General features: G+C 39.8%; 2 protein-coding genes and 1 long non-coding RNA gene across 3 annotated transcripts; 1 reads left to right on the top strand and 2 right to left on the bottom strand.

Moving 5' to 3' along the window:
* The first annotated feature begins 3,901 nt into the window (after positions 1-3,901).
* LOC104121287 (chlorophyll a-b binding protein 8, chloroplastic) lies at positions 3,902-5,436 on the top strand. The gene is made up of 3 exons (XM_009633241.4): positions 3,902-4,184; positions 4,499-4,560; positions 4,694-5,436. The coding sequence occupies exons 1-3, from the start codon at positions 4,041-4,043 to the stop codon at positions 5,307-5,309; spliced, it is 822 nt and encodes a 273-aa protein (XP_009631536.1). The 5' UTR covers positions 3,902-4,040; the 3' UTR covers positions 5,310-5,436.
* A 266-nt stretch (positions 5,437-5,702) lies between these two features.
* Positions 5,703-14,358, bottom strand: LOC104121286 (elongation factor Ts, mitochondrial). The gene is made up of 9 exons (XM_009633239.4): positions 14,189-14,358; positions 12,602-12,924; positions 12,337-12,509; positions 11,931-12,017; positions 11,442-11,616; positions 10,864-11,048; positions 9,453-9,578; positions 7,393-7,481; positions 5,703-6,083 (listed from the first exon to the last, which is right to left on the bottom strand). The coding sequence occupies exons 2-9, from the start codon at positions 12,900-12,902 to the stop codon at positions 6,038-6,040; spliced, it is 1,182 nt and encodes a 393-aa protein (XP_009631534.1). The 5' UTR covers positions 12,903-12,924; positions 14,189-14,358; the 3' UTR covers positions 5,703-6,037.
* An 11,718-nt stretch (positions 14,359-26,076) lies between these two features.
* Positions 26,077-26,949, bottom strand: LOC104115097 (uncharacterized). The gene is made up of 2 exons (XR_011409088.1): positions 26,853-26,949; positions 26,077-26,584 (listed from the first exon to the last, which is right to left on the bottom strand). It is a non-coding gene; the product is annotated as an uncharacterized lncRNA (long non-coding RNA).
* Between the last annotated feature and the right edge of the window lie 573 nt (positions 26,950-27,522).

The raw sequence follows: 27,522 nt of genomic DNA, 5'->3' as shown, positions 1-27,522 counted from the left end.
TTTAATATGCTAAATGTCAAGTAGCAATTAGGACACATAATTCAAATAAGCATGTAGCAATTATAGCATGGATTCAAGGCATAATATTGAACAAGGAATTCGAGAGAAACAATTAATATAATAATTAATTCATGATTTAAAATAATTTATGATTTTTAAATAATTAGGCAAACAATTAATTTGACGACGTTTAGACACTCGTCACCTCGCCTCGTTCACATGAATTTTTCACATAACAAATAATTCAAGGGTTCTATTCCCACAAGTCAGGGTTAACCACGACACTTACCTCGATTTGCAACCAAATTCAAGATTCCAATAAACCTTAGCCTCGCGAATTCGTGTCCGAAAGCTTCAAATCACGATGTTTTCCTGTGAAAATCTCTTGAAAATCGCCTCACCCGAGCTCTTAAAATCCAAAAATGGATAAAAATGGTCAACCCCCGAATTTATATGTTATGTTCAGGGCTTTTCACTTATGCGACCTCGGCCTCAACTGCTCGCTTCTTAGACCTCGACCTCAAATCATGCCTGGTCACTTCTGCGACCTCAGCCTCAACTGTGCGCTTTTGCGACCTCGGCCTCAATTGCTCGCTTCTTATACCTCGGCCTCAAATCATGCCTGGTCGCTTATGCGACCTCGGCCCATGCTTAGTCGCGACCTCGACCAATCTGCTCGCTTCTACGACCTCGGCCCATGCTTGGTCATGACCTCGACCTCGGCCCATGCCTGGTCGTGACCTCGACCTCGGCCCAAACCTGCGAGCTAAATTCTGCAGGTGTGATTGCACCAGAAGACTAAAATTTCTAGCAGTTGTTTAAGTCCAAATTTCGATCCGTTAACCTTCTAAAATTCACCCCGAGGCCCCGGGGACCTCAACCAAATACATCAACCAGTTCTAAAATATCATACGAACTTAGTCGAAACCTCAAATCACATCAACAACGCTAAAACCACGAATCACACCCCAATTCAAGCCTAATGAAACTAAGAACTTTCAACTTCTACATTCAACGCTGAAACCTATCAAATCAAATACGATTGACCTCAAATTTTGCACACAAGTCATAAATAACATAACATACCTATTTCAATTTTCAGAATCGGATTCCGACCCCAATATCAATAAAGTCAACTCCGCGGTCAAACTTTAGAAATTTTTAGCCTTTAAATTTCTAGTTTTCGTTAAATGGCAATAATTTGAGCTAGGGACCTCCGAATTCAATTCCGGGCATACGCCCAAGTCCCAAATCACGATACGGACTTACCGGAGCTGTCAAAATACTGATCTGAGTCCGTTTGCTCAAATTGTTGACCAAAGTCAACTCATATGAGTTTTGAAGCACTATTTCACATTTTAATCAATGTTTCACATTAAAACTTTTCGAAAAATTATACGGACTGCACATGCAAGTCGAGGATTGATAAATAGAACTTTTCGAGATCTTAGAACATATAAATAAATATTTAAATTAAATATGACATTTTGGATCATCACATCTACCTTTCAAAAATGATGAAAAAAGGTCAAATCCCGACTTTCAGCACTTTAAATATTTGGGCGTGAGGTGTTCTTCACGTTCACGAAGCACCTGAGGCGTTCGCGAAGAGCGCTGGCCAAAAGGCCATCGCATTCGCGAGGTCTCCTTGGCGCTTGCGAAGGATAAATTCCCAGCTAGCCTTCGTGTTTGCGAACCTTGGTCCTCGTTCGCGAAGAGAAACCATCACCTACCTCCCCAGCCATCCCAACACTACGCGTTCGCGAGGGTTCCATAGCATTTGCGAAGGGAAGTCCCCCCAAGCCATCGCGTTTACGACCCTCCTCTCGCGTTCGCGGAGAGTAACCACCCCCAACCCCAAACTTTCCTTTCGCGATCGCGAAGCACAATGCACCAGACACCAGAAACATCAGTTTTACATGTTCAAAATGGTTCGACGTCTATCTTAAACTCATCCGAGCCCCTCGAGCTCCAAACCAGACATGCACACATGTGTAATAACATCATACGAACTCGCTCGCGAGATCAAAATACCAAAATAACATCTAGTACTACGAATCGGACATCAAAACGCATGAAATTCAAAAGAAAACACAAGAACCTCTAGAATCGCAACCAAGTGTCTGAATCCTATCAAACCAACTCCAAATTGCACCAAATTTTGCAAACAAGTTCAAATAGTAAAACGAACCTATTCCAAGTCCCAAAACCAAAATCCGAACCCAATAACCATAAATTCAACCTACGGTCAAACCTTGAAAACTTTCAAGCATTCAAATTGCTAACTTTCGGCAAAACAAGTCAAATCAACCTAGGGACCTCCGAATTCAATTCCGGACATACGCCCAAGTCCAAAAATCACAATATGAACATACCAGAATCGACAACTCAAGTTATTTTTAAAGCCAAAAAATATATTTTCTTCAAATGTTTACGTAAAAACTTTTCGAAAAACAACACAGACTAAGCACGCAAATAAAAAAATATCAAATGAAGCTAATAGAGGTTTCGAAACACGTATATAAGGGTTAGTACTCAAAACGACCTATCGGGTCATCACATTTTGTATATAGATGTATCTTAATATATACTTAATATTATTCTTGTACATTTATTTTTGTATATTGTCTTTTCTGTTTGTAGTTTTGTCTTATTAATTTTTTAAAAAAAGAATAAGGAAGAAGCAGTAAGAGAAAAAGGATATATAAAGTAATTGAAAACCCTCCTATTTCAGCCGACTCTATATATGGAACAAAGCGAAAAAGAAAGAGAAATAAAAAGTAGGGCATCCCGGTGTATAAAGCATCCTGTATTCGTGCACAGTTCGAAAGAGGGATGTACCAAGGGGTGTGATGTAGACAGTCTAACCTAATGCAAGCATTAGTAACTGGTGTCACGATTCAAACCCAGTCACGCGAAAACAACTTTACGGCGTAGAAAGATAAAAGATAACCACATTCACACAACAGTCCACGTTGCACAAATATATCAATTAATTGGTCGTAGCTTCGTTTTTCCTTCTTGCTTTAACTCCATGATATTATAGTGCAAGGTTGGATTTGCTGTCAGTGAGAATGTGAGATAATGAATTTATGCAGTGTCTACTTATATAGTGGTGTTTAAAATTTTATCGTGATAAATCCTTTCAAATTTTGTAATTCAGTGATGCATGTATAAAGTTGTAACGGAAAGAATTTAGAGAAATGAGACTTTAACTCTAAGGGCTTGTTTGGTACGAGGGATAAGGAATAATCTCAGAACTAAATTTAAGAAAAGTTTATCCCATGTTTGGTTGGTAGAAAACTGCGATATAATTAATTCCGGGATTAATTATCCCGAGATTGCAGTGCTTTTTTATCCCCATAGAAAGGTGGAATAACTAATCATGGGATAACTTATTTCCAACCAAGCGACCCCTAAAATGTTAGAACTAAATTTATAACAGAAGCTTTATGTAAGTGAAATACAATCACTTCTTATATAAAGCTCCATGAAGAAAATGTTAGGTGCAAAAGCATTTTGCTAGATATATACCACAACTTCGTGTTACTATACAAATTGTATATTTCATTATGAAGGGAGGGGTAATAAAAAGAGAAAATTATGCCTTCCCTTTTAATTCTATTAATGCCTCTATGAAGAAAAAGTAAAAGAATTTTTTAAATTTATTTTTTCATTTTTACTCCTCTCATTTACTGGAATTTCAAACACAATGTGAATGTAATATTTCGAACAGGAATGAATCTGGCCAAGGCAAGGTGGCAACTAGAGTATCTGAGAATTTATTTCTGCGACTAGGAGTGTATAAAATCTTTTATCCAAGCAATAATGCCACATGTGCTCTTTTCATTCGGCACTATAAACCGTACTTTATCTGAGAATTCAAGATTTCTCATGTCCACCACAATTTCTCTGTTTTCCACTAGCCCCACATAATACTTGGTGGCCTATGCCTTGTCCCTTATTTGCCACCTTGTGTTTACTAACAAAAGCTGAGTGCTTATTCTTCTTCTTCAGAAGTCAATTTTAATTAGAAAAAAATGGCAACACAGGCATTGATCTCTTCATCGTCCATTGCCTCCTCAGCAGAGGCTGCCAGACAAATTGTAGGAGGAAGACCATTCCAATCTCCAATCAAGAAGGCTTCCTTTGTTGTAAGGGCTACTGCCACTCCACCTGTTAAGGTAACCCACTCTCCCTATAACAGTAACAGATACATTGATACGTACAACACTTTTTTTTAATAACGATGGTGTCCGAGTCGGCTTTCTTGCACTTCCACTATTCCATCGGGTACTTGCTGCCTTCCACCAGCTAGCACCGGGTTAATGTACCCACCAAGGCTTGGGTAGATGGGAAGTCACCTAGTGTTTTTCGCCTTTACTGAGATATTAAGTCTGGTCCCCCTGGATTTTCATCTCACTTCATTTACTGCTAGGCTAGGCCACACCCTTGAGTTACATTTAGTTCAAGTATTGACACACTTTCTGTTGAACAGCAAGGAGCAAATAGGCCTCTCTGGTTTGCCTCCAAGCAGAGCCTTTCATACTTGGATGGCAGGTAAGACTGATGGGACTCTCTCACTTAACCCTTCTACCTCCATAGCCTTGCTGACTTGTGCATGTTATCTAAATCTGAAATAGCTATCTTAAGTCTGATTATTCAAAAAACTTCATTTGTATGTAATCCACAGCCTTCCTGGTGATTATGGATTTGATCCCTTGGGACTGTCAGACCCTGAAGGTACCGGAGGTTTCATCGAGCCAAAATGGCTAGCATATGGAGAAATCATCAATGGAAGATTTGCTATGTTAGGAGCAGCAGGAGCCATTGCGCCCGAGATTCTTGGAAAGGCTGGTCTCATCCCAGCAGAAACAGCTCTTCCATGGTTCCAGACCGGAGTGATTCCTCCAGCTGGAACATACAGCTACTGGGCTGACAATTACACCCTATTTGTACTGGAGATGGCACTCATGGGATTTGCTGAGCACAGAAGATTCCAGGACTGGGCCAAGCCAGGTTCTATGGGTAAACAATACTTTTTGGGGCTAGAGAAAGGCTTGGGAGGCTCTGGAGACCCGGCATACCCTGGCGGGCCTTTCTTTAACCCTCTCGGGTTTGGAAAAGATGAGAAGTCTTTAAAGGACTTGAAGCTCAAGGAGGTTAAGAATGGAAGATTGGCTATGTTGGCCATCTTGGGTTACTTCATTCAAGGTTTGGTTACTGGAGTTGGACCTTACCAAAACCTCCTTGACCATTTGGCTGATCCTGTAAACAACAACATCTTGACCAGCCTCAAGTTCCACTAAGCCGGGAGCAAACCACTCTGTTTTACCTTTCCCTATTCTGATATGTAACATTATGTGCAGATATTATTTTGCATGTCATTGTAAGGTTAAAAGGACATTTGACTTAAAAGCCCGGTTATTTTTCAAAGTTTTAGGTACTAGCTTCCTGCTGCATAATCATTCCATAACTGCAGCATCCTTCAGGATCATGTATAAACTTCACGAGCAAAGAGCAATACTAGATTAAATGTAGAATTAGAAAACGCTAAACATAAAATTAGCAGCAAAGAACCATGAAATGAAAGCACAAAGCTTAGACTTAACTTTCATGAGGAATATAGTCAGAATAGTAAACATCATACTCATGCAAACCTCTTATTTATCAGATTTATTATCATGGGTTTCCTTTAGTCGGGTCCGAATCTGACAGGTATTTCCATTCAAATAAGCATCTGCTAAAAGATACAGACAAGGACGTCCTTTGGCATATAAATCAACAACGATAGAAGAATAATTTGTGTGAATCCAAACAAACATAATATAACACAATGAAGACCTTATTCTTGTATAATACTATTTATGAAAATTCAAATGTAATTCAAAACCTCTTCAGCTTTAGCTTGCCTAAGGACTCCATTCAGCACTGATAACATGAAGAATATAATCAGAAGATAAGAAACTAGAAAGTAGAGGTTCACAGTACAGTGACTTAGGCAGTTCTCTCACGATTTTGAAAAAAGTTGTTCCTGTTAAGCAGCATTAGCCAAAGGTTCACTTTCATTTGATGCTTCAAGCCTGTACGGTTATCAACAATAATACAGGAGTCAGACTATGCAAACACAAGTTATAACACAAAGCAGGTAATGATGGCATCCCATTTGCATCCATGTTAATTACTTCAAAGAACAGAATACAATCTTTTCTTCTATCATCTTTTCTGACATGTTAAGAAAAGAATATGTGTTGTAAAATAAAGGTTCCACCAATTCAGTTGAGAGTTCTTTTGTTAGTAGAATGCTTGTCTAGAAGTCTGTGCCAATAATATAACAAGAAAAAACAGATTGAACCCTGAACCCTAAACCCTAAATCCTAACGGGCTTTTAAGATGCTTAGTTTTTGCTATCACAGTGCCCTGGTTAGTTTTTAGTACCAATTACTGTTCGAGACGTGCTTGACCATCAGAGGAAGGAACTCCAAGCAAAAGAAATGGTGGCAGACTATTCCAGCATGATAGATGCTTTGAAGACAAAGGAGAGCCCATGAGAAGATCAAAATGAACTGTTTACTTCTGTTTTATTTTTGGTGTAACCAGAGTTATATTAATGATGCTGAAGCAGTGGTAGAACTGATAGGATCCGTTTAAGAATAGAAAGGGATTCACTTTCAGTAGTTTGTAAATACTTTTGACAGCACCCTCTTGGTGCTATATCTATAATACACTTACCTTTTCTCAAGAAAATAAAAATTTACTGTTTGACATGTGTGCACACTATTTTAAACCATTTGACAGCTTACTGATAATCTGAAAATAAGTCCTCCAATCTCTTTTCTAAGTACCTCATGCATTGCCGAAAGTAGTATTGTCAATCTGCTTTGGCATACACTGAGGTCGTGAAAACGGTAACTTTGCACTGAAAATTATGACAAAAGCTCCCAACTGCCAGGCAGTAGTATGCTCATACATATATTAGTTTCAAGGAGACCATTTTGTCATGCAAAAAGATTGTATTGTCAAGATCTCTTTCTAGGGACATTGATTCAACCCATTAACTGTGTGAATGTGCAATTGGAAACAAAAGCACTATTCTACTCGAAAGTAAAAGATACTTGTTTTCTACCTAAGCTGAAGTAAAATATGCAGTTAGTGGGTTTGGAAAGGGGAGAGCACTCATTGACAGAAGAGAGAACCCACAACTTTGTATAGCTTAAATAATATTCCTGCTAGCTGCTAGCAGGTTACACAATCATGTCATTAACTTCATGAAAGAAATTCAATGCCTTCACAATAAGCTGAAAAATTCATGGAAACCTTTACAACTTTTTCTAAGATACTAACCGGGAATCCTAGAGAATTACAATAAGTCTTAATCATGTGCAAATTTACCTCTGAAGTCCTTCGCCAACTTCCATCCTTAGAAAGCTTCCTATTTTAACTGGTGAACCGACTTCCTTGGATAGATTGCTGATCAATGTCTGCAAGTTTTTCATAGATGAGTCAACTAGTTAGTCATCCATGTGAACATCGTAAGAGATGACAGTACATGTAAGAAACAATGCAAATGAGAAACTCAACAATCAATTGAAAGGTGAGACCAAGTTATCTTCCTTTCTTCAAGATGATATGTTGAGTTACAACTTGAGCCTTGCAGAAATCTCCTAACATATGTGGACACAGAAATACATCTAAATAGGGCACAATGCACACAAAAGATTTAAACTAACTATTTGACAGAAAATGAACAAAAGGATGTCTGTAACATCCAGACGAGCCAATAACTCCATAAGTGTAACACTAATTGGGCCAACAAAAGTGTAAGTGCTGACAACTATTACAATTTTCAAAAATTGGGCTCCCAAGCCAAATTATTTAAACTGGTTCAAGTTTTTATTTCCACAGATGTGAGAGCTTTGTTGCAATTGTCGAAGGAACACTTAGCAGTTAAGCCCTAAAGCAACAAGCAGGTTGAGCGCTTCAATGAAAACCAGCTAATCAAATGCCTTTTATTTTTTTTTTAAAAAGGTTAAATTATGAGACCCTTGGGTTCTCTGTATATTCATCAAAATGATGTATTAATAGTCGAGAAAATTCATTGATAAATTATCTGGAATAAATACAGAATTGCAGGGGAGCAGAAACAAAGCAAAGTGGTAAGCAACCAACTAAGCATTGCAAAAAGGTGACAAAGAGGACCAGCAAGAACTATCCAAAACCAAGCTTCAAGCTCCTAATCTTGCCATAGTCACATAGAAGAAGAGCAGGTTGATCTAAGAGTAAGAGGAATAAGAGATTGAACCCTATAAATCTGGTGACATTTACTAAAAGCCATGGAGTAGTAGTAGAAAGTTATGCATAAATATCCTAGTATATGAACTGGAAATTTCTGAACTTAGTATAAGACAAATCTGAGTTAGAAACTTAAAACTGTATAGTTACATCCGAATCAGACATGTAACATGGTTCTTAGATTTGATTGGCATGCTCTTGTATTTCACTTGACTCACTGCAACACAAGTAACAATTTCGTCAGTCCTTCTTCTGATGCCTCCAATTCATTCTTCTTCAGTTTGTCAATTTGTTGTTGTGTTCTTTTTTAGTATAGGTGTGGTCAAGCAGTTCTGTTACAGAAAGAGTGTCTGAACCTGGATAAATTCCATAAAAGGATAGATGACCCAACAAATGGATGAGCTCAAAGAGGAAAAGGAGGAAAGAACCATACTCTCAGAGAAGAGGCGATCCGAATTTTATCTTTTTTAATATCCAAATCATATCTTAACTTCGAGCATTTTTTTTTAGTCCCTCTGCTCAACAATTATTCCTTGTGTTTTTATTAAATTTTTCTTCACTTTTATGTGTACATACATACATTAATGACCAATCTTCATTCTGCACTTCTATTCACTAAAATGTATTTCATTTGCACTTTGCGCTTAAAGCATCTGCGGGCCTTCGCATTTTCCAGTGGCTTTCACCTTTGACAACATTGCCAAAAGATCATGAAGCTATCTGAGTAAAAAGCTGGTCCTAGAAGGTCCAACTATGCTCTTATGTACGACACTTACAGCTTCTTACCATTTTGATAGCAGATATTGCCGCTCAACCCACATGAGGAAAATAAATGGTGCATATTTTATAACCAGTTATGACAGTCCAAACCCGTATAAAGGCATATCAGACCCATTTTATACCATTTCTAGCACCCAAGCCATATTACGGGCAATTAAAGTGATTGCCTCAGAATCCAGATGTGTTACATCTACCTCTAGTTGGTATTATCATCTTGATCCTAAATGCTCACTGACAAACATCAGCTGAGATCTTATTTTAAAACAAATATTCGGTATTCAAAAGCGAAAATCAGATTATGGTGAGTGCGAGACACTTTGTGAATAGGAAAAGAAACAGAAATCTAGCAAAATGACAACCCAACTAAATGATTACTTTACCTTTACATTTATTGTGTCATTCACAACAAATTTCTGCTCCATCAAAGCTACTTCCTCAAAATACTTGCGCATACGGCCTTCAACCATTTTTTCTATGGCAATCTGAGGCCTCCCCGAACTCTCTGCCTGTAAAGGAACATAATAGGTACTTATAATTTGAATCTAAACCTTACAAGATGATGAAACATAATGAACGCAAGCTTCATTTTTTATCAACATGATATGGGTTGCCATTGACAATGAGAATGGTGGCAGCCCTTTGTTAGCTCCTCTTGCATTCTTTTGGTTATTGAGTCATCAATGGGTACCAAATAACTCACTGGCAAATTATTGAAGGAATGCAACATCAGGGTAACTCTTTTTCATTGTACTTGATATTTTTCTCAGCAAAGTCTTATTTGTAGTACCTTTTCTTATTTGTTTCACTTAGATGATTGGTCCATCAAGAGTAATTCAAACTGGGTATTCCAGTAAAGAAAAGAGAATTTCCAAATACAAATCTCTAAAGAATCTTTTCTTACCTTGTTACTACCAAAACCCTAACATCTCAGCAGAAACATATCATTCAAACATCAATGCGGATTTGTTAGACCCTGCAGGTACTATATTCTCTCTATTGTAGCATTCCCAAAGAATCAAACTGGTTTATGCTGGTTTGCTTCTCTTTCTTGTTTATCATCTCGATTAATTCAAGTATTTGTCTTTTGTTTTCTCATTTTGCTGGTTTCGATCAGCACATTCTTTTTGCATAGGATTATTTAGCAGTATCTTACATTGGTCACTTTCATTCCAAAAGAGAAAATTGGTTTCCACACAAATTATAAGAATGCCGTAAAATGGAAACACTCAGGAGAAGCATAGAGACCAGTGGATCGACTGAACACCAAATCAAGGTGTCAGGTTCCACGAAGTGTTAGAATATATCTCCTGAGCCCTAACAATTGTTCTAATTGCAAATTCAAATTACCAAATTCTGAGAGCCTTTACAATTAGACAGCATGTCGTCGTTTTTAAAAGCACAGGAAAAACCGATCTGAGCATCACAAAAGCATACTCAAACTGAATATAAGAGAACATATTATATCCTCAATTAACACAAATAATGATCTACATGGGTTACATCTTATGTGAAGTATTACAAGGTGCTAAGAAGTGTTTTACAACATCAAATGCAACAAAAAACAGATGCTCCGACCACATTCCCCCCCCCCCCCCCAGAGGAGGAAAACCTCAAAAAAGGAAGAAAGGAACCAGTTTTTCTCCAGCTTCATGATGAATAACAGGCAACTCTTTTTCTAAGCGCAAGCATCATAGATCAGAGTTCACTTGCAAGTTAGCTTTTGATTTCATAATTCCTATAACTCCACGTGAACACAGCAAAAATAAATCATCACTGCGCATTGACAAGTACCTGAGATTTGAGAATCTCGCGTTCATTGCTTAGTGCATCAGAAGAAACATCTTCTTTCGTTAAGAACAGTGGCTTTGCAGCAACTACATGCATTGCTATTTCTGATCCAACACGCTGAAGGGCATCTTGTGGTACATTCTGATCTTCTACTTCAAGTGATAAAATCCCAGCAATACGTCCAACACCTGCATATATTTTCACAAGAATTAGATTTACTACAACAACAACAACCAGTAGAATCCCACTAGTGGGGTCTAGGGAGGGTACAATGTACCCAGACCTTACCCCTACCCCAAAGGGATAGAGAGACTGTTTTCGGGAGACTCTCGGCTCAGAGACAACAATTAGATTTACTATTATTTCAAATATCAAAAGCTCCAAATTCCTTCAAATATTGTTAAAAATTATTTTTTTGAAAATTCCATCACAAATTCAAATACAACAACAACAACAACCAAAGAAGAAAAAACAGTTTAATTCCACAAGTGGGAAAATTCACAAATTCAAATATGCAAAAATTTAGGTGCAAAATAACATCTACTCCCTGAATGCAGCAAGGCATCTCATATGAATTCTACCTGGTTGAGGGCTTGTATGTAGATACGTTGATATCACACCAATCGACGGAGTGGACATTGCAAACCCCCTTCTTAGTTTGACATTCTCCCCCATCATTGCAGCTACTTCAGTTATTGCATTTTGCACACTTTTTTCTCCACTCAGTTTAGGATGGTCAAGGTTCATCTTCAAGTCCTGTAGGAAACAAAGAATTTAAAGGGTTCTGGTCGTAAAGAAGCAGAGCTGCAGAAAGATAACAGGATTTGAATCTGCGATGTGAAAACTGGACAGCTGTAATTGATCAGGATGCTTCTACATGAAGGCATGAGTCAACAGAAAGCAAAATTCTGTATAACAGAAATCAAAAGTACTTATATACTTGTACGAATATCCATCAAAATGTTAAACAGAATACTCTAATGTCCTAAAACTAGTTCAAATGTACACCATATAAATGAACAGAAAAAGAACATGGGTTAGCCTCAGGATGGACAAAACCTACCACTTACCTCCAGATGTTCAAGTCCAAGAGGAATAGCAGCAGAAGTCTGTTGTGAGCCCTCAAGCAGCAATGCCAGCTTTGCCAAAGATAAGGCCTATTCATGATGCATATATAAGAACAACTCCATGAGACTGTGTTGCATGGTGAGGGAAGAGGAAGGTTACTATCAAATTATGTTAAAGAGAAACCTTATTTAGAGAACCATTAAGAAAATAAGATCTCCAGAATCATAAATTAGGAGGATTATCTTGCAAAATCCAAGCAAAATCTGTACCCCCCTTTCGTTCAAAATGAATATTATGCCTTCCATTCAAGTTTGTGTCACAATTAATGTCTACATTCCTAAATGGAATATCTTACAACTTACTGCATGAGACAAGTTTAAAGTAGGGTTAGACAGCTCCAGTACTGACCAAGTATTGAAAAATTTCATTCCTTGCAACAAAGTCGGTTTCACAGTTAAGTTCAATAACAGCTGCCTTCTTTTCATTCTGCGCCAAGGCAAGCAACCCTTCAGCAGCAGTCCGAGATGACTTCTTTGATGCAAGAACAATCCCCCTTTTCCTAAGGTCCTTCTGAGCAGCCTCTGCATTGAAGAGATATTATCATTTCATTCTCGGTGGCAAAGAATAATAGGAAATTAAGTAAGGAAAAAAGCCTAATGATTTGCACACTTGCCAATATCCCAATTGCTAGTAATAAGAGCAGCTTTGACTTCTTTTATGGGAGCACTTGTTCTTTCTCTCAGCCGCTTTATTAAGTTCATCTGCTCCATCGAGGAAATTTCGGCTGAATATCTCCTAATAGACATTGCATATGTTCTAGGTCCATCCGCATGTTTGTAAAGATATCCTCTGGACTCAGCACTGGAATTTCCTCTATGTGTCAAAGTAGAGTAGCCACGTCCGCAACATATAGAACTATTTAAACTCTTGTATATGATCTCAATAGGGCGTTTTACACCACGATAAAACACCATCTTTCAGATGTTGGAATGTGATCTGAAAATTAAGGAACATGGATATCCTTAACGTATGCATAATGATCTTAAAGCGTTTCAAGAAATACTTACTTAAATCCAACAAAACTAGATACACGACACAAAGAGTTCAGTTGTTAGAAGATTCACAGCTGAGGATTCTACCATACATGCAAATTAAACACAGAAACAGAGGACAAAGAGGGGGGGAGACCTAAAAGCAAACATAGGTGGAAAGAGAGAAGACTCAAGATCCATAGCAAAGACTGAAGCATAACGTTAAATAACTGGAACTACAAAAATTAGATCTTTATTGCTGCTGGAGAAATAAATTCTACTAACATAACCTGAAATTAGGTTATATTTCTGTTTCCGCTGAACTGCTATAGTAATTTAATCTAGGATATCCTTTTACTAAGATGATACAGTTACTTAATCTATGATATTTATTACACAAAAGTGAAGCACACTTAACGAATTCTGATATTTCCAACCACAGTAATAGAGCAACGAAGTCCATCTAATAGTCGCTGAAAGGCACATTCACCCATCCATACAGCTACTCCCAGACTTTGGGAGCTGTACTATTAATTTGCAACCAATGCCTACAGTGAAAGCAAAATTACTTGAGTTGATCATGAGTAACGACAATGTTTGTTCACCAAGAGAGAAGAAGTTAACAAACAACTTTTGATAAGTTAGAATCTAACAAAATTAACCAGATGCTGCAAGACAATGCCGGAAGAGAATAATTATAATCATGACAGTTTGCAGGCCATTGAATAGAAGTGTTCTCCTTTGTGATCCATTCATTCTGCGACACCTAATTACAAGTCATGGCAGTGAATTGAAATTTTGACATTGACCTCATAATGCCAAGTGGGAGAGTTCTAGCAAATGGAAATGGACAAAATTTCAGGATATTATCAAAGACAAATATAGAAACGGGGATGAGGCAATCCTTTAAAGAGCGTATAGATCATCTCTGTCAAAAGCAGCAGGAAAACTGAAAGGGACATAGGAGCATCGGCGCACTGAAGTTTCTTTGGCGCATTTCTTCGAACACCTCATGTACTAAGGTAACAAAATTGGCTAAAGTACACTCCTTTTTCTTTTTCTTATTTGGCAAATTCGCTAACCTTAAAACAAAAGTGAATAAAGGAACTAAATTAATCGAGTGGCGGTCAACTCATTCTCTAATTGCATTAATAGCTCCCATTCTTGCAAAACATTGATAAAGGGATTGTTTGTGAGTGCGTAAAAGATTTGGTGCTAAAGAAGGTTACCTGTTATGCTAATGAGGAGGAAAAATCCGGTCCGAAATCAGTAACAAAGGACTGTCTTGCCGATACTGAGATTGTCGTGGTAGCTAATTCCTAATTGGCTGCTACTAGTGCTCCTTTTTGTGGGTTTTGAGGGTTTGCCTTTTTCTATTTTCTTTTTTTCTGGTTAGCTTATGGTTTCCGTTATTAGCGACTTCTTTTAATTTAACTTTCTTCGAAAATTGGCCACAAATACCCCTGGACTATTGAAAGTAGAACAAATATTACTCTTTCATTTGAATTTTGGTCCAAAACTGCCCCTAAACTACTAGAAATAGGATACAAGTACCCCTATCCCGTTAATAGATGGCTATTTGTTACTCCTAATAAAGTGGGATAAAAATTCATGAAAAAATTGGAGTCAAATCACAATAGAGATTAAAAAATAGTATTTTTTTTTTTATCTATCTGTCTAATTTTTTCAGGATAGAGTTATTCAATATCTGTATTGATGTAAGATAACATGTACTCATGAAATAGTTAATTTGCGTGCAAATCGGCTCGAACATATGTATCAAATATGCGAATTAATGCGTTTGTCACTTCTGTGATTTTCATTTGTGCTAATCGAAAATAATCTCTTGTGATGATCCAAAAGGTTATCTTATGTTTTAGAACTCGATTATGCACTCTTAAGCCTTAAAAATCTCATTTTTACCCTCCTCGATTTTACGTGCACAGTCTGAGCGCGTTTCCAGAGAACTTTTATGTTGAAAGCTGATAAAAAATATGAATTTTTGCTTTAAAAACTTTAGTTGAGTTGATTTCGGTCAATATTTTTGGTAAACGGGCCCGGATTCATATTTTGATGGTCTCGGTGGGTCCGTATCGAATTATGGGACCTAAGCGTATGCCCGAAATCAAATTCAGAGGTCCCTAACTCGAGTTATGAATTTTTGATGAAAATTAAAAGTCTAAAAATTTAATTATTTTAAGAATTGATTGATGTTTGGCATTGTTAATATCGGGTCCGTATTTTGATTTCGGAGCCCGGTACATGTTCATTATAATATTTAGGACTTATCAGTAAAATTTGGTGAGAAAACGGAGTTGGTTTCTAGGTGTTATTTTGGCTATTTGATCGCGCGAGCAAGTTCGTATGATGTTTTTAGACTTGTGTGCATGTTTGGTTTGGAGCCCCGAGGGCTCGGGTAAATTTCGGATAGGCCACAAGATGTTTTGGACTTTGGAAAATCCGGTTTTCTCCAGATTCTAATCCTTCTGGTTTCCTTCTTCGCGTTCGCGAAGGCACTCTCGCGAACGCGAAGTAGAAACTGGAATGGCTAATTATTACTCTTCGCGAACGCGAAGGCCTGGTCGCGAATGCGAAGTGATGGGGGATTTACCCTTCGCGAACGCGACCGGCTCATCGCGAATGCGAACGATAAGGGACCTGGGGGAGGGTTAGTCGTTCCTTCATCGCGAACGTGAGCAATGTCTCGTGAACGCGAAGGCCAGGGGGAGTAACCATCGCGAAGGCTTGGCAGCATTTACTCTTCGCGAATGCGACAGTGTTCTCGCGAACGCGATGAACACTGTCGCCCAGCACTTAAAACAGAATCAAACATGGGATTAAGCCATTTTTCAACTTTTCATAAAACAAACAGGCTGGAGGCGATTTTCAAGCTACATTTTCTTCCCCAAAGTGTTGGTAAATGATTCTAAATTATTTTCTTTCAATTACCCATTATATTTCATGAATTATCAACCTAAAATCTAGAGTTTTCATGGTAGAATTAGGGGTTTGGGTAGAAACTAGGAATTTCATAAATTTGGGGATTTAGACCTCAATTTGAGGTCAGATTCCAAAACCAATTATATATCCGGGCTCGGGGGTGAATGGGTGAATAGATTTTGGTCCGAACCTCGAGTTTTGACCAAGCGGGCTGGGGTCGATTTTTTTTCTTTTGGGAGGAAAATTTGAAAAATCTAAATTTATGCAATATAATTGATTCCTTTAGAAATATTTGATATTATTTAGTCATTTTTGAATAGATACGAGTGATTCGGAGGTGAATTCTAGAGGAAAAGTTGTGATTGAGTATTAAGTGGCCTTCAGAGCTAGGTAAGTGTTGTGTCTAACCTTAACTTGAGGGAATTAGGAACCTCAGATTATTTGCTATGTGAAATTCATGTGAGCGGCGTATATGTGAGGTGACGAGTACTTATGCGCCGCCAATTTACCTGTTCTCCCTGTTTTCTCCCGTTCTTCTTATATTGTCTCTTTCTTATGCCTAATTGTTACGTATTTAGACTAGTGTTGTTAAATTTATCGTTCTTATTATGTTTACGGATTCTCTGGTGATAATTGAGTATTTATTTCAAAGTTGAGATTAATATTGTGGAACCAAATGTTGAAGTAAGGCTTGTACTTGTTATTCTATCTCCCTATTGTTATTTATGCATTGCATTATGGTAAGAGAGAGTGTTAATGCACGAAGGGTGATGTTGTGCCATATTGTGAGTGTAAAAGCACGAAGGGTGATGCCGTGCCATATTGTGAGTGTTAATGCACGAAGGGTGATATCGTACCATTGTGAGTGTAAAAGCACGAAGGGTGATGTCGTGCCATGATATGAGAGTTAATGCACGAAGGGTGATGCCGTGTCATTTCTATTGATTTTATGGTGAGATTGAGAGTAAAAGCACGAAGGCTGATGCCGTGCATTTTTCCTTTACTGTATTCCTGTTCATGTTGATTCATTATATATTGGTTGCTCCAGTTATCATTCTGTTGTAGTTCTCTATCTCGTATTTCCCCAGCATGTTTCCCCCTCCTAATATTTCCTATCTAGCTCTTTATTACTGTTATTTGTATATACACTGTTAAATTGTACAGGTTGAATTGTAGGTGCCTTGCCTTAGCCTCGTCACTACTTCGTCGAGGTTAGGCTCGACACTTACCAGTACATGGGGTCGGTTGTACTGATACTGCACTCTGCACTTTCTGTGCAGATTTTGGTACCGGCTCAGGTTGATCGAGATTTTTGTTGTTGGACCACTATCCGGAGACTCAAAGTAGATATGTCGGCGTTCACAGACCTTGAAGTCCCCTTCTATCTTTTCTGTTTTACTATTTCCTTCATCAAACAGTTGTACTTCTTTTAGACTATTACTTGTAGTGAATTCTAGAATGCTCATGAATTATGACTCCAGATCCGAGTGGTAGTAATTAAGGCAGTTTTTATATTATTCCGCACTTACCATATTTCATCTTAGCTAATTGTTGTTATTTACTGAATGGAATAAGGATTGGTTTAAATGATTCTCTAACTTTGGCTTGCCTAGCAAGTGAAATGTTAGGCGTCATCACGGTCCCGACGGTGAGAATTCCGGGTCGTGATAAGTTGGTATTAGAGCACTAGGTTTCCTAGGTCTCACGATTTACGAGCAAGCTTAGTAGAGTCTAGAGGATCGGTACAGAGACGTCTTTGCTTATCTTCCAGAGGCTATGAAGTTTAGGAACAATTTTCACTTCTATTCTCCTCTGTCGTACGATGTTGTTTTCTCAATACTGATTGGACTCTTCTACTCTTATTCTCTCGTAGATGACGAGAACACGTACCGCTTCCTCAGCTGAGCAACAGCCAGAGCCTCCAATGGCAGCTCCTACACGGGGCAAAGGTCGAGGCCGTGCCAAATTAGCATGCACTTTCGCCCCATATAAGCATAGTCAATAGGCAGGGGCAGGGCAGGGCAAAGCCCAGAACTCGTGCAGCAGTACCAGCAGTGGAGCCTCAGGTAGAGTTGGGCGAGAAGGTTCCAGCCCAGACTGTTCCTGCCGGACCAACTCAGGTTCCGGAGGGGTTCATTGCCACCTTAGTACTTCAGGACGCTTTAGTCTGTGGTGGGTCTTATTGAGAGTGTGGCCCAGACTGGCGCATTTCCCATGGCACCAACCGTCTCTCAGGCTCCAGCAGCTCAGTCAATCAGAGTAGTTCAGCCGGTTGTTGCGGCACAGGCCGAAGATGGGTCGGCTATGTCTTCTGAGCCTTTATGGAGATTGGACAAGTTCACCAAGCTCTTTTCAGTTCACTTCTGCGGTGCTTTTTCAGAGGATCCCTAGGAGTATCTTGACAACTGTCACGAGGTTCTACGGAACATGGGTATAGTGGAGACCAATGGGGTCAATTTTGCTGCATCCAGATAACTGGTTCCGCCAAGAAATGGTGGAGAGATTATTTGTTGACCAGACCAGCTGGGTCTCCTGCTCTTACTTGGGACCAGTTCTCTTAGCTCTTCCTAGAGAAGTTTCTACCTATCACATTGAGAGAGGAGCATCACCGTCAGTTTGAACGTCTCCGGCAGGGCAGTATAACTGTTACTCAGTATGAGACCTGTTTTGTGGATTTGGCCCGTCATGCTATTCTTTTACTTCCCACCGAGAGAGAGAGGGTGAGGAGATTTATTGATGGACTTGCTCAGCCTATCAGATTGCAGATGGCTAAGGAGACTAGGAGTTAAATTTCTTTTTATGCGGCTGCTAATGTCACCAGACGAGTCAAGATGGTTCTTGCTCAGGGAGGCCAGGGGTCTGATAAGAGACCCCGTTATTCCGGTGAGTTCAGTGGTGCCTCATCTAGAGGCGGGAGTACTTTTGGTAGAGGCCATCCTCCCATGCCGTTTCATTCAGCACTCCAGGCATCCCACGGTGCCTCAGGTGGTCGTGGCTCTCAGATGCATTATTCCGACCAGCTAGCCTACAGTGCACCACCAGCTCCTATTAGTACACCTCTACTCCAAAGTTTTCAGGGTGGTTACTCAGGTCGACAGGGTCAATTTCAGGGTCAGCAGTCACAACAGCCAAGGTTATGTTATACTTGTGGTGATCCGAGGCACATTGCTAGATTTTACCCTCGGGCAACAGGCAGCTCATAGCATCAGAGTTCTCGTGCCATGGTTCCGGCACCAGTTGTTGCACCACCTGCTCAGCGAGCCAGAGGGAGGGGTCAGATAGCCAAAGGTAGAGGCTAGACTGTTAGAGGTAGAGGTCAGGCCGTTTGAGGTGGAGACCAGCTAGTTAGAGACCGTCTCAGGGATGTAGTTCAGACTGGTGGGGCCCAGCCCCGGTGTTATGCTTTCCCAGCCAGGCCTGAGGCTGAGTCATCTGACGTTGTTATCATAGGTACTGTTTCAGTTTGCAGTAGAGATGCTTCAGTTCTATTTGATCTTGGGTCTACTTACTCCTATGTGTCATCCTATTTTGCTTCATATTTGGTTGTGCCCCGTGATTCCTTGAGTGCTCCTGTGTATGTGTCCACACCAGTGGGAGATGCTAATATTGTAGACCGTGTTTATCGTTCGTGTGTGGTCACCATTGGGAGTCTTGAGACTCGTGTAGATCTTCTACTTCTCGATATGGTTGATTTTGATGTCATACTGGGTATGGATTGGCTGTCACCTTATCATGCTATATTAGATTGTCATGCCAAGACGGTGACCTTAGCCTTGCAGGGGCTGCCTCAATTAGAGTGGAAAAGGACTCTTGGCCATTCTGCCAGTAGGGTTATCTCTTATGTGAAGGCTCGACATATGGTCGAGAAGGGGTGTCTAGCTTATTTAGCTTATGTCCGCGATTCTAGTGCGTAGGTTCCTTCTATGGATTCAGTGTCGGTTGTTCGTGAGTTTCCAGAGGTGTTTCCTGCAGACCTGCCGGGGATGCCACCCGGCAGGGATATTGATTTTTGCATTGATTTGGCTCCGGGCACTCAGCCCATTTCCATTCCACCATATTGTATGGCCCCGCCAGAGTTGAAAGAATTGAAAGAATAGTTACAAGATTTGCTTGATAATGGCTTCATTAGACCTAGTATCTCGCCCTGGGGTGCACCTGTGTTGCTTGTAAAGAAGAAAGATGGATCGATAAAGATGTGTATAGATTATCGGCAGTTGAACAAAGTCACCATCAAGAACAAGTATCCATTGCCGAGGATTGATGATTTATTTGATCAGCTTCAGGGTGCCAAGGTGTTTTCGAAGATTGATTTGAGATCTGGCTACCATCAGTTGAGGATTAGGGCATCTGATGTCCCTAAGACAGCTTTTCGGACTCGGTATGGGCATTATGAGTTTCTAGTGATGTCATTTGTGCTGACAAATGCCCCAGCAGCATTCATGGATTTGATGAACCGGGTGTTCAAGCCCTACCTGGATTCCTTTGTAATTGTGTTTATTGATGATATCTTGATCTACTCCCATAACCGAGAGGAGAATGAGCAGCACCTTCAGATCATTCTTCAGACTTTGAGAGACAGTCAGTTATATGCTAAGTTCTCGAAATGCGAGTTTTGGTTGAGTTCAGTTGCTTTCTTGGGTCACGTTATATCAGTAGAGGGTATTGAGGTGGATCCTAGGAAGATTGAGGCAGTTCAGAACTGACCTAGACCCACATCAGCTACAGAGATCCGTAGTTTCTTGGGATTGGCAGGTTATTACCGTCGGTTTATGGAGGGGTTTTCATCCATAGCATCCCCGTTGACTAGGTTGACCCACAAGGGTGCCCTGTCCAGGTGGTCAGACGAGTGTGAGGCGAGCTTCCAGAAGCTCAAGACAGCTTTGACTACGGCACCGGTGTTGGTGTTACCCACGGGTTCAGGATCTTATACAGTATATTGTGACGCATATCGTGTTGGTCTGGGTGCGGTATTGATGCAGGGTGGCAAAGTTATTGCATATGCTTTGCGAAAGCTGAAGGTTCACGAGAAGAATTACCATGTTCATGATCTAGAGCTGGCATCCATTGTTCACGCGCTGAAGATTTGGAGGCATTATCTTTACGGCGTGCCATGTGAGGTATTCACGGATCATCTGAGCTTGCAGTATTTGTTCAAGCAGAAGGAACTCAATTTGAGGTAGGGGAGGTGGTTGGAGCTATTGAAAAAGTATGATATCACCATATTGTATCATCCCGGGAAGGCCAATGTGGTGGCCGATGCTTTGAGTATAAAGTTAGCTAGTATGGGTAGCCTTGCTTGTATTCCAGTTGGTGAGAGACCACTTGCATTGGATGTTCAGGCCCTGGCTAACCAGTTCGTGAGGTTGGATATTTCTGAGCCCAGCCGTGTTCTAGCCTGTAAAGTTGCTCGGTCTTCTTTGTTTGAGCGTATCAGAGATCGGCAGGATGACGATCCTTGTTTGCTTGTCCTTAGAGACACAGTGCGGCACGGTGGTTCCAAGCAGGTTACTGTTGGAGATGGCGGAGTTTTGAGGATGCAGGGTCGTGTTTGTATGCCTAATGTGGATGGACTTCGTGAGTTGATTCTTGGGGAGGCCCACAGTTCCTGGTATTCTATTCATCAGGGCACCGCCAAGATGTATCAGGACTTGCGGTAGCATTATTGGTGGAGGCGAATGAAGAAAGACATAGTTGCGTATGTAGCCCGGTGTCTAAATTGTCAGCAAGTAAAGTACGAGCATCAGAGACCTGGTGGTTTGCTTCAGAAGATAGAGATTCCTGAGTGGAAATGGAGCGTATCACTATGGATTTCGTTGTTGGACTCCCACAGACTCAGAGGAAGTTCGATGCCATTTGGGTCATTATGGACAGGCTGACTATCAGCGCACTTCATTCCTGCTGCAGTTTCATATTCTTCAGAGCGGTTGGCCGAGATTTATATCCACGAGATCATCCGTCTTCACGGTGTGCCCGTGTCTATCATTTCTGATCGAGGTACGCAGTTCACCTAGCACTTCTGGAGGGCAGTACAACGTGAGTTGGGCATGCGGGTTGAGTTGAGCACATCGTTTCATCCTCAGACGGACAGACAGTCCGAGCGCACTATTCAGATCTTGGAGGATATGCCCCGCGCATGTGTTATAGACATCGAAGGATCGTGGGATCAGTACTTGCCCCTTGCAGAGTTCGCCTACAATAACAGCTACCAGTCGAGCATTCAGATGGCTCCCTATGAGGCATTATACGGTAGGCGGTTTCGGTCGCCAGTTGGGTGGTTTGAGCCGGGGAGGCTCGGTTATTGGGTACAGATTTGGTACAAGATATCTTGGATAAGGTCAAGATTATTCAGGATCGACTTCGCACCGCTTAGTCCAGGTAGAGGATTTATGCCGACCGCAGAGTTCGCGATGTTGTATTCATGGTCGGAGAGAGAGTGTTGCTTCGGGTATCACCCATGAAGGGTGTAATGAGGTTCGGAAAGAAGGGCAAGTTGAGCCCTAGGTATATCGGACCTTTTGAGATTCTGGAGAGAGTGGGAGAGGTGACTTATAGGCTTGCGTTGCCACCTAGTTTAGCAGCTATTCATCCGGTATTCTATGTGTCCATGCTTCGAAAGTATCACGGCGATCCATCCCATGTGTTAGATTTCAGCTCTGTCTAGTTGAACAAAGATTTGACTTATCAGGAGCAGCCGGTGGCTATTCTAGCCTGGCAAGTTCACCAGTTGAGATCAAAGAGTTACCCTTCAGTTCGAGTACAGTGGAGAGGTCAGCCTGTTGAGGCAGCCACTTCGGAGTCCGAGTCCGATATGCGGAGTAGATATCCCCACCTTTTCACCAACCCAGGTACTTTTCTATGTCCGTTCGAGGACGAACGGTTGTTTTAAAGGTGGAGAATGTGATGACCCAAAAGGTCATCTTATGTTTTAGAACTCGATTCTGTGCTCTTAAGCCTTCAAAATCTCATTTTTACCCTCCTCAATTTGCGTGCGCAATCTGGGCGTGTTTCCGGAGAACTTTTATGTTGAAAGCTGATAAAAAATACGAATTTTTGCCTTAAAACTTTAGTTGAGTTGATTTTGGTCAATATTTTTGGAAAATGGGGCCGGATACGTGTTTTGACAGTTTCGGTGGGTCCCTATTGAATTATGGGACCTAGGCGTATATCCGGAATCGAATTCGGAGGTCCCTAGCTCGAGTTATAATTTTTTTATAAAAATTAAAAGTCTAAAAATTTAGTTATTTTAAGAATTAATTGATGTTTGGCATTGTTAGTACCGTGTTTGTATTTTGGTTCCGGAGCCCAGTACAAGTTCATTATAATATTTAGGACTTATCAGTGAAATTTGGTGAGAAAAGGAGTTGGTTTGACGTGATTCGGACGTCCAGTTGAGAAGATGGAAATTTTAAAGTGTTCTTGAGAATTTCATCTGATTTGGTACTAAATTCGTAGTTCTAGGTATTATTTTGGCTATTTGATCATGCGAGAAAGTTCGTATGATATTTTTAGACTTGTGTGCATGTTTGGTTTGGAGCCTCGAGGGCTCGGGTGAATTTCGGATAGGCCACATGATGTTTTGGACTTTGGAAAATCTGGTTTTCTCCAGATTCTGATGCCTTCTGGTTTCCTTCTTCGCGTTCGCGAAGGCACTCTCGCGAACGCGAAGTAGAAACTAGAATGGCTGCTTTTTACTCTTCGCGAACGCGAAGGCCTGGTCGTAAATGCGAAGTGATGGGGGATTTACCCTTCGCGAACGCGGCCGGCTCATCGCGAATGCGAACGATAAGGGACCTGGGGGAGGGTTGGTCGTTCCTTCATCGCGAATGCGAGCAATGTCTCGTGAACGCGAAGGCCAGGGGGAGTAACCATCGCGAACGCGAGCAAAGTCTCGTGAACGCGAAGGCTTGGCAGCCTTTACTCTTCACGAATGTGACAGTGTTCTCGCGAACGCGATAAACACTTTCGCCCAGCACTTAAAACAGAATCAAACACGGGATTAAGCCATTTTTCCAACTTTTCATAAAACAAACGGGCTAGAGGCGATTTTCAAGCTACATTTTCTTCCCCAAAGTGTTGGTAAGTGATTCTAAATCATTTTATTTCAATTACCCATTACATTTCATGAATTATCAACCTAAAATCTAGAGTTTTCATGGTAGAATTAGGGGTTTGGATAGAAACTAGGAATTTCGGAAATTTGGGGATTTAGACCTCAATTTCAGGTCAAATTCCAAAACCAATTATATATCCGGGCTCGGGGGTGAATGGGTAAATAGATTTTGGTCCGAACCTCGGGTTTTGACCAAGCGAGCCCGGGGCCGATTTTTTTTCTTTTTGGAGGAAAATTTGGGAAATCTAAATTTATGCAATATAATTGATTCCTTTGGCAATATTTGATATTATTGAGTCATTTTTGAATAGATACGAGTGGTTTGGAGGTGAATTCTAAAGGAAAAGTTGTGATTGAGTATTAAGTGGCCTTCGGAGCGAGGTAAGTGTTGTGTCTAACCCTAACTTGAGGGAATTAGGAGCCTCAAATTATTTGCTATGTGAAATTCATATGAACGGCGTATATGTGAGGTGACGAGTACTTATGCGCCGCCAATTTACCTGTTTTCTCCCGTTCTTCTTATATTGTCTCTTTCCTATGCCTAATTATTACGTTTTTAGATTAGTGTTGTTAAATTGATCGTTCTTATCATGTTTGCGGATTCTCTGGTGATAATTGAGTATTTATTTCAAAGTTGAGATTGATATTGTGGAACCAAATGTTGAAGTAAGGCTTGTACTTGTTATTCTATCTCCCTGTTATTATTTATGCATTGCATTATGGTAAGGGAGAGTGTTAATGCACGAAGGGTGATACCGTGCCATATTGTGAGTGTTAATGCACGAAGGGTGATGCCGTGCTATATTGTGAGTGTAAAAGCACGAAGGGTGATGCCGTGCCATATTGTGAGTGTAAAAGCACGAAGGGTGATGCCGTGCCATTTCTATTGATTTTATGGTGAGATTGAGAGTAAAAGCATGAAGGGTGATGCCGTGTATTTTTCCTTTACTGTATTCGTGTTCCTGTTGATTCATTATATATTGGTTGTTCCAGTTATCATTCTTTTGTAGTTCTCTATCTCGTATTTCCCCTAGTAGGTTTCCCCCCTCCCAATATTTTCTGTCTAGCTCTTCATTACTGTTATTTATATATACACTGTTAAATTGTACAGGTTGAATTGTAGGTGCCTTGCCTTAGCCTCGTCACTACTTCGTCGAGGTTAGGCTCGACACTTACCAGTACATGGGGTCGGTTATACTGATACTGCATTCTGCACTTTCTGTGCAGATTTTGGTACCGGCTCAGGTTGATTGAGATTTTTGCTGTTGGACCGCTATCCGGAGATTCAAGATAGATCTGTCGGCGTTCACAGACCTTGAATTCCCCGTCTATCTTTTCTGTTTTACTGTTTCCTTCATCAAACAGTTGTACTTCTTTCAGATTATTACTTGTAGTAAATTCTAGAATGCTCGTGAATTGTGACTCCATATCCGGGTGGTAGTAATTAAGGCAGTTTTTATATTATTCCGCACTCACCATATTTTATCTTAGTTAATTGTTGTTATTTACTGAATGGAATAATGATTGGTTTAAATGATTCTCTAACTTTGGCTTGCCTAGCAAGTGAAATGTTAGGCACCATCAGTTCGATGGCTCTGTAATTTGTGTTCGCAATTTTGAGTTTTCTTTCATGTCGTTATGCCTAGAATTCTTAAAAACTAATTGATAGTTTTTCTCTACTATGCAATTTTACTAGCGAATTGTAAGTTTGTTTGGGAAATTAAAATGTAATTTTTGCACATACTAACTTTACAAGTTAAAATAAATAAATAAATTACAGAGTTTAATCGTCTTATCAGTTATGAGAGTTTCTGGTAATATATATATTGGTGCCATTGTTACTGTCTCATTTTTTCCTCGTTTCCCTTCCATTTTCCAATTCTCCCATATAAGAATAATTTTTCTAAAAAGAGTAATGTATCCCCTGGAGTCAATCAGTCCATCTTGTCATGTCTTCTGCTTCCGAATGTAAGCATTGAAGAGTAAATAGTGTTTCGGAATGTATTCCATTGCTTGAAAATCTCAATCAAAACATCAAATGGAGTAATGTGCCAAGCAAGACAAATATAAGGAGATAAAATTCAACTTTTATTAATAACTTTTTATCATATGTTATTTGCTTCGACAATAACAATAACAATAACTATTCCGGTCCCAAAGGAGTTGGGTAACTATTCCGGTCCCAAACAAGTTGGGTGTTTTATTTGCTTCAAAAATGAAAATAAAATCAAAGAACAATCATAACAAACTTCAAAATCAAGAATCACATAAGAATTTGCGCAGTCTCGCAAACACTCTATACGATCACCAATTTCAAAATTTAGGGAGCCAATTCCAAAGCACGGAGAAAATCTTCCACAGAGTTTTCAGCAATAGACTGAGCCATCATGTCTTCCATTTCAGGAGGAACATGGACGTTCGCTGCCTCGGTTGGAGGCTGAGGGATGTAGACGTCAGCAACAGGAGGACCAAGCGCGATCGATGAAAATTGAGGCAACATAGGCACAGAATTCGACGAACCAGCTTGATCCTCGAAAGGTAGCATTGTTTGGAACTTCGTCGCAACTTCTTTCATCTGCTCCTACATATATATACGACCATCAGATGACTGTCAAGTTCTCAATTTACTTATCACTAGTGCTTTTCTTCATGAGTTTAACTTATACAAATAATTATGTAACTAATTTTTATACTATTAGGTCACTGTTATCCGTTGTATTAGGTAATTAGCTCGCTTTATTTTCAATTTACAAATCTCACTTTTCAAGATTAATTAAAAGATTTTTCTTCGTTTATATATTCTTAGTTCCTTAAAACAATCAAGAAGTGAGCGAGGAACGTACCTCCACCTCGTGGAGCAGCTTTTGTTGTCTCTCTTCCAACGATAGCTTCTCTATTTCCAGAAAATAAATGAATCAATTAAAAGAAAGAGGTAAAAATTTGACCTAATTAAAAGAAACAGAACAAGTTCGAGTCACTAAGAGAGCAAAGTGGGTAGTTGATGTGAGGGGTAAAAAAAAAAAAAAAAGAAGAAACGGAAAGCTAATATACTCATCGCCTTCCTTCTTCTCGCGTCATCCGGCTCCTGCGCCATTCTATATTTCTGCAGAGAATAATATAATTTGAGTAATATTAGAATATTGGATTAATTAGTATTACAACTTTACTAAGAATGAAGATTAATTAAAGATGATTACAAGATACCTGCAAGTGACTTTTAATGTGATAGAGAGTTATAGCCGTCACTTGCATTTTTCTCCTAATCGCCCTTGGCTTAGCCTCTGCAAACAGATTGAAATGTATAAGAAGAATATATATTGCTTATAAGAATCAGAATAACAACAGTTTAAAAGATTATTTGTGCTTTGGTATAATAAAAATGTCATTAAAAAAATAAGAGTTTATCACTAACAGTGTACCACATCATTTGTTTACATTGCAAGTTGCTATTCATATAAAGTAAATAGAATTAGTAACCTAAAACATATACAAGGCAAGTGATAATAAAATTAC

The sequence above is a fragment of the Nicotiana tomentosiformis genome, chromosome 6 (assembly GCF_000390325.3).
Source record: "Nicotiana tomentosiformis chromosome 6, ASM39032v3, whole genome shotgun sequence".
In the NCBI taxonomy this organism is placed as follows: domain Eukaryota; kingdom Viridiplantae; phylum Streptophyta; class Magnoliopsida; order Solanales; family Solanaceae; genus Nicotiana; species Nicotiana tomentosiformis.
This window is presented reverse-complemented; position numbering and strand designations above follow the sequence as displayed.

Coding starts and splice junctions, on each gene's coding strand:
- LOC104121287 (XM_009633241.4), top strand. CDS start 4,041: ATGGCAACACAGGCATTGATCTCTTCATCGTCCATTGCCTCCTCAGCA. Junction 4,185..4,498: donor CTGCCACTCCACCTGTTAAG/GTAACCCACTCT, acceptor TCTGTTGAACAG/CAAGGAGCAAATAGGCCTCT. Junction 4,561..4,693: donor CTTTCATACTTGGATGGCAG/GTAAGACTGATG, acceptor TGTAATCCACAG/CCTTCCTGGTGATTATGGAT.
- LOC104121286 (XM_009633239.4), bottom strand. CDS start 12,902: ATGGTGTTTTATCGTGGTGTAAAACGCCCTATTGAGATCATATACAAG. Junction 11,617..11,930: donor TTGGACTTGAACATCTGGAG/GTAAGTGGTAGG, acceptor TGTTTCCTACAG/GACTTGAAGATGAACCTTGA. Junction 6,084..7,392: donor GTTGGCGAAGGACTTCAGAG/GTAAATTTGCAC, acceptor ATAACCGTACAG/GCTTGAAGCATCAAATGAAA.